Here is a 12225-nt window from a genome sequence, read left to right as displayed (position 1 = left end):
CCGCCTTCATTGGCTTTGATGGCATATAAAATACACAAAAGAACATGTCTTATGGTCAAGGCAAGACCATCCTCAAAAACTAGAGAAAAAGAGAACAAATACTTCTATAAAATACTACAAGCACTAAAGGATTATAACATCTCAAGTTCTGCTCAACTGGACCCTGTATCTTCCGTAATCAGCAAATTTGAGCGAACTCACCTCAAAGAGCATTTAAAATGAAGTCATCACTAGATAAAATTAGCAAAGTATTGACACAGGACAAATATGAGCAAGACTAGTTAGTAATGTGAAAGTGTAAAAATTTTCTTTGCACGTAACTGAATTTTGGAGGGAATGTTATGAAAACACAACTATTCCTGGAATTCAAACTTACAGCAAATCCAAAAGCCTGCAGAAAACTGAGAATTGCTCCACAAGTTTTTATTCTTTCTTAATAAACTAAGCAACAATGTGGCAGGATTCCTAAGCACCATTTCATCACAGCAAGTTCACTTCATTCAGATATTGTTGATAAGGAGGGAAGATGTGTATAAATGAGACAGAAAAGTAATTTTGGAATCCTTTCATGACTAAAGACAAGAAGCCTTTTCTTTTTCTTTTTTCTTTTTTGGTTACAATAAAAAAAATGACAATCCATAGCATCTAGATTACAAATAACCATCTCAGCTTTTGCAGCTGTATATCAATCCATCCATTCCCCATCTGGGTATGGGCGCACACATGAGATAAGAAAGCACAAAATTATCCCATACGTGGAGTGGCATCACTTACAGAATTACTGCAAGTAAAGCGAAGTGTTAATCCTTAATTCAACTAAGTACATAATAGAAAGCAATAATACTCAAATGATATAACTTAAACACTTCTGGAGAAAGGGAAGAAAGTAGAGAGCGGGCAGGATTCTTGTCTTTCTTCCGTATTAAGGTTCAGAAGGCATGCCCTTCACTACATATCAAAGTATTTCACAAACATAAATCAAGACAAATAGGTATCTGTCCAGAAATCAGAGAAAGCCTAACAAACCCTTAAAGGGTTTTATCATAATCGTTTTTTAAAAACAAGTCAGACAAAATAATTTCAAAACACTTACATGGCCTTCAAACACTTGATATCCATCAAATTCATATCCAAAACATTAATATGGCCAGGTCAGGCAAAAGGGTAACAACTTACCCACATGAGTCTCAATTGTGAACCTGGCGATAAAAATTCATTACATAAATTGAGTAAAGAATGTCCAAATGTATTGCTGGGGGTACGCTGCATCTCTATAGAGCCTATCCCATGGAAAATTTTTTTAAATGTTAAGCCAAGAAGTAAAATGGGCAACTAATGCCTATTTAATTAGTACCAAAGTACTCATAGTTTAGGTTATAGCACAACACAAAGTGAGTGAGCAGCCTAGTCAATACCACTGCAGACCAGGTGACTGTCCATTAAAACCATATGCTACTGGCCCAACCTTTTCCTTTTTTCCCATTCTTCCTCTTTTATCTTTCCCCCGATGTTCTGGCTGACAGAGTCAAAGCAAGCATCCGCCCTTCTCTCCACACCAGTCCAGTACACCTGTTCTGCTGGACATCCATATGGGAATGATGTGAGGACCATAATGACAATCTTGCCAGGATTCTCAAGAACAAGCATCCACTTTGTGATAGATGTCTGACAAAAAGCATACTAAAATATTGGCACTTTTTAAATTTGATACATGCCTAAAAACCACCAAAATCCTAAGAAATACATTATTTTTTCTAATCTTCTAGAAATTTAGATGTGTATAGGCTTTGTCACTGCAGTATCTGAATATCCCACAACTTAGTATCTTCCTCTGGAAGGAACTGTTCCAACCCACTAACTATACAGGCACTGTAAGGAGAACAGACTCCTGATGTCAGATGACTAAAGCAGACAAATATTTTACTTCGATAGCAACAACAATCCTGTAGGCTGAGATAAAAGGCTCCAAACACTTCCAAACAAGCTCAGTCCAAGACTATACTTTGGCAAAGGCTTACTTTAACTTTATTCCCAAATATCATTCAAGGCTACCTTTTCCAATGCCACTTATTCTTCCACTGGTAAAAAGTTCTGCTATGAATGCTTTTTAAAATTCACTAGCTTATTGTAAGCAGATTCACCTGAGGCTTTGGAAGGAATGTTTTTTTTAGGTTCCCTCCTCCCCCTTGGTTCATTTTCAAAAAAGGTCTAAAAATTGAAACAGAAGACTGCAGAAGAAAGATCCTTAGTAGAGCTTTAAATTCTTACTTACTGCTACATCATTTAATCTAGAAATCAAGAGTTGACACTAACAAGAACATATTTCTCCTTCTTACAAGATATGTAATCAGGTACATACATACAGAATAATACTGAATCAACTAGAAAATGCAAGTGACCTACAGGGCAGAGAAGTCCTGTTTAAGAACAGGGAAAATACACATGTATATGATACAGGGTTTGGGGGGAGAAAGTGGAGGGGTGGTGTGTGGTTTTTTTTTTTTTTTTTTTTTTTTTTTTTTTGGTAAGGGTCTTATTAGCTGCAAACCATTCAAATCACTTGGGCTAAATGTCACTTCTTGTCTGGTACATCTTTTATTACCTCTGTCTACTAATAACAGAACCTTGAATCAAGCTCTTCTAGGACTAGAACAGGATGCCTAACGGCAAACATTTATTTTCCCTGCAAAAAGGACATAAAACTCTTCCTACCTCCCCTTTAACTGTATTAATCTTTTCTGTTTCCCCTTATTTTATAGATATCGGCAAAGAGTTTCCATTCCCAGGCCTACAAATGATTTTGCTGATGGCTTTGCTTCTGCTATGTCACAGCACCTTCTCAACAAGGACTGGATGAAAGCGGCACACCCTACTCTCTCCACCAAGAGACAAATTAAGGAATATACAAATTTCTTTCTACTTGGACAGAGTACTGACAGTGAGAACAAATACACACAGTCACACACAACATATAAGCAGATACTACAAACTGACATGGAAGTTTTAAGCACTACATGAAAATAATTGCAAAAGAGTAATTTGGTAGGAAAGCTCTGAAGAGCCTATTAAATTACTTCATTTAGCAGGATCATCCAAGTCTTCAATCTGCTCTTTGCATGGATAAAGATAGAGCTAATAACTCAAATGCAAGCCAACCAGGTAAGGACACACTAATCCAAACCCTTTGCTGATAGGTATTTGCAAGAAACATTCATTCATACAATTTCAGAAAGCCTTTGAAACATTAAGTTTCAAATATAATTCATGAAAAAGAAGCAACGCTGTGTTTAAAAGCTCAGCATTTGCTGTCAGCTCAACATTCTAGAGAAACTACCCAAGTTCGTGACATCTGATCTTCTGATGCAATTGCTCAGCTTGCCTCTTCAACAAAAACCATTAATGATGCTAAAAAGTAGTATTTCTACAGCAAAAGGAAAGCTCAGACTGACTCAAATTGCTTAGTAAACATACAAGTTCTAGCAGCAATGAAGATAAATTGATACCAACTTGAAATAAGACTTCCAAATGTAACAAGCCAGAGTAAACATAACCACAGCTGAACAGTGAGGCTCTTCATTGAGTCTGCAATGTAGTAAAGACTGACAATATAAAATTTCTAGCTAACTTGGAAAGGAGTCATCATGGAATTCAGACCTAACTGACGAGAATGACTTAATACTACATGGGGTACTGCCATTCTGAGAAAAGGAAGGAAAGATAAAGGAACTGCATCTTTTTGCAAGCATATTACTTTTTAACAATTACAAAATCCAGTATGTCCAAAGAAAATTTCTCTATGTGTTTTTGTTTATGCAGCTTACCTAACTGAAATCTATTAATCTAAGCTTTTTATTAAAGCTACATTTTTGCCAATAATACAGACATCATAAATATAAAGCTAGAAAACCTATATAAAAAGCTCTAGGGCAAAATTATTTTATTACAGTACCTACATGAGAAGAATGCAGTGACAAAAATTGCATTCACAATTGGAATCAAAGCTGTATGGAGGCTGCCATTTTTATTTCTATAGTTCCAAGCCAGTACATACGGGGAAAATTTAAAGATTGAATTCAAGTAGTTAATACAGCAATACTGGTGTATATATACAGACAGTCTGCCATTCTTAAACACCAGGAAAAATACTTTTGTTGTATTTCACCATAGAAAACTGGATCTACAAAGTATCGGTCCTGGTCTTTAAAGTCTACAGAAGCATATTATAGGTGGAAAGAACAGAAGAATAGATTGCCTTTACAAAGAAAAAAAAAACTCTAAATATAAATTTTACAGTTGATAGCTGAAAATAACTTTTAGTTTTCCCCTTTTTAGAGTTTCTGAGCCCATCTGAGTTCTGAGTTTCATCCCATCTTGCAAGGATTTTATCTTTAAGGTATTATTAACATTTTTTTTCCAGAAAATACTAACAAAAAAAAATGAGGTAAAAAAGCTCCAAGGTAAATTGCAAGTACATTACTAATCTGACAAGCTTAAGATTTCTGTTCTTCATCTTGCATTCCAGAGGCAGAGAATAGGTATCTACATTATCCTACCTACACTCCCCTTGACATTTCAACTTCAGAAAACAGCTTGAATTCCTTCTTAAATTGTTTTGCAGACTTACTCCAACATTTGCTGCATTTTGTCCAGAGAGCTACAGTTCTGTTAAGGATAAATTTTTATAACTGTGAAATAGCAGGTGTCTAGATACACTAGCTTATAAAAATCTGTATCAGAATGGAAGTGAATTATAGAAGCATGATACAAACTCTCCAATCCTAAATAGGAACAAGAAAATGCATTAGCACCTTAAAAGTCTCACCCTCCTCCTACTCCTAAGGCCTAGGAGATTAGAAGCCCAATTCTAAACTTTTGAGCATACCAGTGGACCAGAACCCACTCACCTATCCAGAAAGAGACAATTGTTCTAAAATCAAATACATCTCCACGTTAAGCACAAAGTACATCTGTGAAAGTCTATAAAGGAAGTTCACTTGCAAACATACTCAAGTACATATAAAGAAGCATATATTTTGTAATAGAATTATCAACATTAAGGACAAAATAATGCTGAATTCAGGATCTTACCAATACAGCAAATAATTACTTTTACAATATAAACTAACTCATAGTTTTGGAAGTATAATTTTCTTTACCACTTTTATCCTAAACAGAAGCACTGTTTTCAGAGTATTCTCAAATTTATTTAAAGTTCATGAGTTACAACATACAATAAAAACATTCGTTTGCAGAACATCATTCAGATATGATGTTGAAAACAAATTTTATTAAAAAAAATCAAAATAAGAGTAACTAACAGTTAAGAAGAGTATATCATGATTTAAATTCTTGCTTAACAGAAGCAAGCCTGAAACTAGGAGTAAAAGGAAATACTTATAATTTGAGGTACAGCCTCACTTGACCTTCACCCTTCTTTCACGTAGTGAAAAACTGGTCTTGCCTTGCAATTCTGGTTTTCCCCTCATACACACCTTCTAGGTGGGACAGTCATCCCAGACCACTTGAAACCAGGACAACAGAACAAAAGCCAAGCTGTATTTGTCAAGTCGCTTCTAACATTGTGGTTTTGAACACAGTTTCCAAGACATTAATATCGAACCAACAACTGTCCTCCTAGAAGACCAAGCTTCAACTGTTCATAAATCACCTGCTGTAAAATTATCAGAAAAGGTTTCCCTCAAATAAAAGTCATAATCTTATGGAATGTATTTCTTTGAAATTTCATGGCCTCTAAATATTCCTCTTCTCTGGATAAAGGAGAAAGGAAGTTAAAGCAAAATGCATTGCCACCATTAAAAGCAGAACTTCTCGTTGGGGGAGGGAAGGAGTAGCAGCAAGTCACCATTACTATATTCAACAGAAAAGTCATCTCTTCTGCTCAGTAAGCTTTATACTATGAATTCAGTTGTCTCAGTCCAATCCCCATCAGTGAGGATACTACTGTCATGCTTATTCATAGTCTCAGAAAATTATTTTTTTAGTCCAGTAATGAGGCATACAAATGACACATAATGTTCACCTCATACCCCCACCTCATATTTGTAGGTATGTGCTATCATACTATCACATACTTATCATACTGTAAGGATTCCAAAACCTTTTGTAATCACAAAGTACACTCACTATATGAAGTCAATAATTATTTTTAACATCAGATAATTGGGCTTGAGCAAAACCCCAGGAAATTTAATGTCTGGAATCGTGAGCATCTCCTGGCACTAAGAGGCCAGAGTCCTTTACTGCAGTTACCAATAAAAAAACAAGTTTGAGGTAAAATTACATGCACTTTGACAAGCCTGAAAACTATTCTTACAGATTCAAATCATTACAGGAATAGTAAAGACTGACACCACACCACATCCCAAACACACACATGCGCGCACACACACACACACACACTCCAGTTCTAACTACAAGGTAAAAACAAGAAATCTAAAAACCATTTCACCTCAGTCAGAACACTCACATAGCACCTACAAGGGAAGCAAAAACATTCTTTAGATGTTTCCAACATGCACATTTTCTGAGTTTTACCTAAAGAGAAATGGATATCCTGAAGTAGGACAAAGGCTTCAATATATTTTGATAAAACATGTAGATTCTAAATTGATTCACCTTTTTTAAAAGCATTATAGATTTATATATATAAACACACACATACATATACACGTGTGTGTGTGTGTATGTATGTGTGTGTGTATATATATATATATATATATATATATATATAGCTATATATTAAAAAAACCTAACTCTATAGTTTTTAGTATGATTATGGCTTAGGGATATTTTTCAAAAATCATAAATTCATGCAATACCTGAAAAAGAACAATGATTTTTCTCCACTATTCAAGTTAATTATTAGAAGCTTCTGTTTAAGTATCTTAAAATAGCACAATACTTTAGAATCGTTTCATTATTTTTTCAACTATATTTTATTAAGTCCTATTCCCTTCCCTAACTTCTGATCCTCTTCTCCATTCCAAGATTAATAGATATTGCTAACTAACCAGGGACTAAGTTATTCCCTGTGCTTTTATTTGTCCAAGGAGCAGTTCATAGTACCAAAATCCATTTTAAAATTGTCATCTTCAAACACATTGGTAGTATTCCAGAAGTTTGTTAAAAGCTGCACAACTGCACAACCCAGCCCAGAATACTGAGGCTTGCTGAATCAGTCTGTCCAGAAGGTATCAATGCTACTTGAAAGGGTAGATGACAAACAATAAAAACATTTTTTTTCCCTGCTCCCTCTCCCAGCAATCTGAATGGAATTAATCCTTAAAATCTGGAAAATGAAAGCACTTGCTGGGATTGGGGCCACATATGAATAAACTTCTGTAGCCAGACACCAGTATGCTTGATTAGTTCATGTTTTAAGGGAACTTTGTGTGCAACCCTCTACACCTGTAAGTGCACAGGAACTCACAGCTTATATCAGGATCAGGGTCCACATGCTCCAGCAGCCTGTCTCTGACACCTGTAAGAACTAATTCATCACCGGAACCATGCAATACTGTTTGTTAAATGAACTGTCTCGCTTCCAGAAATGAGACTAAAACCTAATAATTAAAGATTAAGTTATAACACCACTGGGAAACTGCCAGTGGGAATCCCTCCTCCCCAGAAAGCATGTCATCCTGCTGATGATAGATCCAGAGTAAACCTACACAAAACTCACTAGTAAGAAGTCTGGGGAGGGGGTTAAATTTTATTGTGGTATTCATATCTCTAAGCACCTGTAAGCAAAACGGTAAGTACCGTTACTATAACCATGAAACATACAGAAATAAACTCAAATTTTGTCTACGGCCATAAAAACTAGTATGAAAAGAAAAAAGGGGAGGAGGGGGACAAAAGCATCAGACCACCCCTGAAGTGCCATTTTCTCCAGCCAAAGCGCTAGCCACAAGAACCACCCACAGCCGCGGATCTCCACCGAAGCGCCCTCCCGAAGCGGGCCGCTGCCCAGCCCGAACCGCCCTTCTCCTTCCCTCCCCCGTTACGCCGGCCGCTCCCTGCGGAGCCGCCGCACTCCGGCGCCCCGCCGCCCCGGGGGCAGCGCCGCCTCCCCCGCTCAGAACGCTCCCGCCGGACGTCGCTGCCGCCGCGCGAGCCGTTAACGGCCGCCCTCGGCACGGGGCTTGGGGGGAGGGGCAGGCGGCGGGCACTCACAGGTGACGATGGGCTTGTTCTCCATGGTGTAGATCACCGGCGGCTTCTCCCCGCCCTCCTCCTCGGCGGCCGCCGCCGCGGCGGGGTCCATGGGCGGGCGGGGTCCTCAGCCCCGGCTCCCCCGCCCGCTCGGCGCCATGGAAACGACGGCGCCGCTCCTCCTCCTCCACCCCCCTCCCAACACACCCTCCCCCTTCTCCCCCCCCCCCACCCCGCCGCCGCCGCCGCCGCCGCTGCCGGGGGGCCGGGCCGCGCGCTCCGCCTCGGGACCTTCGCGCGCTCTCCGTCGCGCGCGCGCGCGCGCCGCTCCCCCCGCCCCTCCCCCGCAGCGCCGCTCCGGAGAGGAAGGCGCGCGAGCTCATCCGCTTCCTGGATCACCCGCTGAGCATTACCGCTTCCGGGGAGCGACGAGGGGGCGGGGCCGGGGGCGGGGCGGGGCCGCGCCTTAAAGGAGAGCTGAGGAAGGAACGCGGGGGGGGGGGGGGGGGGGAGTAAGACGCGTCTGCGCAGAGCGGCGGGGCGTGTCCGCCAGCGGCCGTTAAGGGGCCGTTAGCGCCGAGCTTGCAAGGGGAGGCGTCAGTGTTGGCCGCGGTCTGGCCTCAGAAGCGGTGATTCTCTCTCTCTAAACTTGCTCCGTTAGAGAAGAGGCGGCGGAGACAGGCCTAACACGCTGCGTCGCGGTGGGGCTGCCTCTGTGCGAGAGGGAGAAGAGGCAGTGCCAGGTGTTGTGGGCCTGGAAGAAATCGGATTTTGTGACAGATGAGTTACCAGTGTCTCGAGTGGATTTAAGCCTCGGATCACCATCTTCAAATAATTCCTTACAGCAGCATGGAAAACTGCTGTTTTATTTTTTTTTCCCTGCATTGACAGGAAAAAGAAAACAGAAATGTGTAGCACACATCCTGGCATGTTTTGGAGCCTAAACCGTGGTTGTTGGAGCCTACAACTCGGTCCAGTGGGAGTAAGCGCATTAGGGATCATACTCTCCATTGGCCTCAAGTCCTTTAAGTAGTCTCATTGTAGGTCACCTTGAAGGCGTGCTTTGCGTATCATAGCGAATCCGACAGCAGGTGGCTGGCTTTATACTTCACTAGTTGCGTTCTTGGAGCGTGGAAGCCATTAAGTAAGGAAGAGGAGGATGTGTAAGAGGACAGAGAGAAGAGCACAGGGAACAGAAAAGAAAGTAAAATGTCTAGGCAGGTGAATGAGTAGAGGGATGTATGCGAAGTGAGATGGAAGTGCGTAACTGGTTCATGCAAAGGAGGCACAACCATAAGTTTATTTCAGTTTCAGAGCAGTGAAATGTTGGAGTATCTGTGAATATTGCCCCAAGAGTTTAAAGATACACACAGTAGGTTATTAAATGCATAGAAATAGTAGACTATTACACTTAGGTTGCATCTAATTTCTATGTATTAGACTTCACAACTGTAAAAATTGACTGTATTTTACTGTAGTCCAAGTCCTTTTATTTTTAATAAAGCCTGTTGTTCATCTTGCATGTGCATCATGAATGTGCAAGTTTTTCCAAATCAAAAATACCGAACTTGGAGGATTCAGTACATTATTTAAGATATAGAAGAGCATGCTCAAACTGCTACCAGAAAGGGTAAAAAAAGAAAAACATTGCATTCACATATAAAAGCAAATGTATTCTAAGGCAGGACTATAAACAACTATATATTAATCATAATTGTAACATTGTGCCAAGGTTGTTTGAGTGTACAAGTATTTCCAGATATCCATTTGTTAAGATTTTTTTTCAGTGCAATGTTAACTCTTTATTTCCTGGGCTTATAACATTTGGTTTGGAAATAATTATAGCATCCCTGTGATGTGTTTCGGTTTTATCCAGTCTTATCTCTGTAATATGCAGTTTTGGTCTGGGGATTAATTACTGTTTCAGAGTAATTAGTTCATGTGTTTAAGGGAACTTTGTGTGCAACCCTCTGTACCTGTAAGAGCACAGGAACTCACACTTTACATCAGGATCAGGGTCCACATGACACAGGTCCCTTAATTTCCAAGAGTTATTTCTAAATCAAAGTCAAATACAAAATTCTTCACAAGCCCTTAACTTTAAATCTTACATAGACATTTACATAAAACATTGGACTTGATCTTTATTTTCAGATGAGAAGCTGTATACTTTTTTTTATTGTTATTATTACATAGGTATAACCAAATCAGTTCTCCCTTTGGATAGGAAGAAACTGACTGTAGGCAACTTAAGTCTCTGTGACTGGACTTAGCTCATTTGATAGATAACAGATAAAATCTCTTCCTGGTTCCTATACCTCACTCTGAGATAAACATTCATCTCACTTTAGAGTGCGAGGAGTCTCCAGCTCTGAAAGTGTCTGTTCTGTGGTGACAAGAATGGCAAGGCAGTTGCCTGCGATAAACACATCTATCTTTGGCAGATGAATTCCTTCAGCTGGGTTAATATTTGCTATGCTTCCACTTTCTTGAGAAGAAATATAGAGTGGCAGTAATTTAACAATTAAACAATTAATTTTTGTTTTACTATGAGTGTCAAGATGTATCCAGACACCAACAATTTCCTTTAAGAAAATCGCTGCATTTATATATAATTTTTCAGTATCAGTACTAAATGTGGCAAACTTGTGATTTACTGAAACAGAAAAGAAAAAAGATATTGTTATATACATATGCAAAAAATAATGAATTCCTGCCAGTCAACTCTAAAGTAATTGATTTCATGTTTATAGAACCTACTAAGTAGACCATCATGCACAGTCCTAAACAATGCAGGTGCGAAGACAGGTGAAACCCAATTAACGTATGAATCTGTTCCAACAACCTCCTTAGTATAGAGTGGTTCTCCTGTTTTTTCAAAGATTAGAACTAAAATCAATAGCTCTTTGTGATTAAAGTTTTAATGACTGCAGAATTTTGTATACATTAAATTTCCTCCTCTCTTTAGCTTTTGTTGTTACAGTATAGTGGTTTCCATTAAAAAAAAAAATGACTTAGCTTTGCTAGCTACTATTTGATAGCAAGTGAAGCAGATGCTTCTGTGCTTGGGAATTATTCCCACACCTTCCCACTCTACCCCAGAAAAAGAGACAAAAGAGAGACAGAGAGAGATAGTAACTGTTCGATGTCTTCTTAGGTGTTTAATTGGAAAGCAATATTTGAAAGTGAATTTGTTGACTGATTTCTAATGAAAAAATTTCCTGGTTTGTAGCAAATTGTATGGAAAATAATTAAAGCATTTTGAAATAGGGACTTTGTGCCTTTACCTTACATTTTGAAATGAAAGGAAGAGATTTTCTTTGGGGGAAAAAAAGTAAGAGAAGGTAAAAGGGATCCCCTGAATTGCAATTGAAATTTTACTTTTCCTTCTTCCTTTCTACCAACAATGTCTGAAAGACTTATCTTTATTGGAAACTATACATGCTTTAAGTGAGCATTAATTTTGCACCCACAAAAGCAGTCATTTTATAGATACTAGGCCATTGTGATTAGCTACAGTTCTCTCCAATTTATTATTCTGATGTGTTTGGCAAAATAAAATTACATTCACACTTACAAAACATTCTTTGCTGTGATCTCTAGCAAAGCAATTAGCATAAAGGCTTCATCATTTCAGTTTGTTGGATCTCAGGTGCTTGAAACTTTTCCCTAATCCCATTAGCAGAGCAGATCTATACCTGTACTTTAAATGATGAAGCAGTAATGGAGGAAGAGTTGAACTGAGGTTAGTTTATAGTCGGCCAGAGCCTGTGCAAACGTTTCTCCTGAACATCAGCATTGCCATTTCTATTACAGCAATAGCCTCAATGCTGTGATAGATCTTGCAGTGCATTATAAAGGGGTAGGTTCGTCCAGGAGACATCTATATGACTGGATGAAAAGGCTGCATGTATGTCACTAGACCAAGAAGTGATTTTTAGTTTCCAAGTCTGCGTGCATCTTGGCTTCCTCTGAATTTTATAGTGGTGCAGACCAAGATGTGCACCAGTCCTGGTTTCTAAGCAAAGGCAGCAGGGGAATGCGGGCTGA

General features: G+C 39.1%; 1 protein-coding gene across 4 annotated transcripts in view; it reads right to left on the bottom strand.

The window, feature by feature from the left end:
* Positions 1–8363, bottom strand: part of TRAPPC10 (trafficking protein particle complex subunit 10) — a 41504-nt gene extending 33141 nt beyond the window's left edge. For all 4 annotated transcript variants that reach the window (XR_009961148.1, XM_062599419.1, XM_062599427.1 and 1 more), the window contains exon 1: positions 8197–8363. Coding sequence is in view for 3 of the 4 variants with exons in the window: in XM_062599419.1 (XP_062455403.1) it covers positions 8197–8287 (91 nt within the window). In the remaining variant the exon portion in view is untranslated. The remainder of the gene's footprint in view (positions 1–8196) is intronic.
* Positions 8364–12225: the final 3862 nt, after the last annotated feature.

Source organism: Rhea pennata, chromosome 1 (assembly GCF_028389875.1).
Source record: "Rhea pennata isolate bPtePen1 chromosome 1, bPtePen1.pri, whole genome shotgun sequence".
NCBI classification, from domain to species: Eukaryota; Metazoa; Chordata; class Aves; order Rheiformes; family Rheidae; genus Rhea; species Rhea pennata.
Note: the sequence above shows the minus strand (reverse complement) of the source record. Positions and strands in the feature narration are given on the sequence as shown.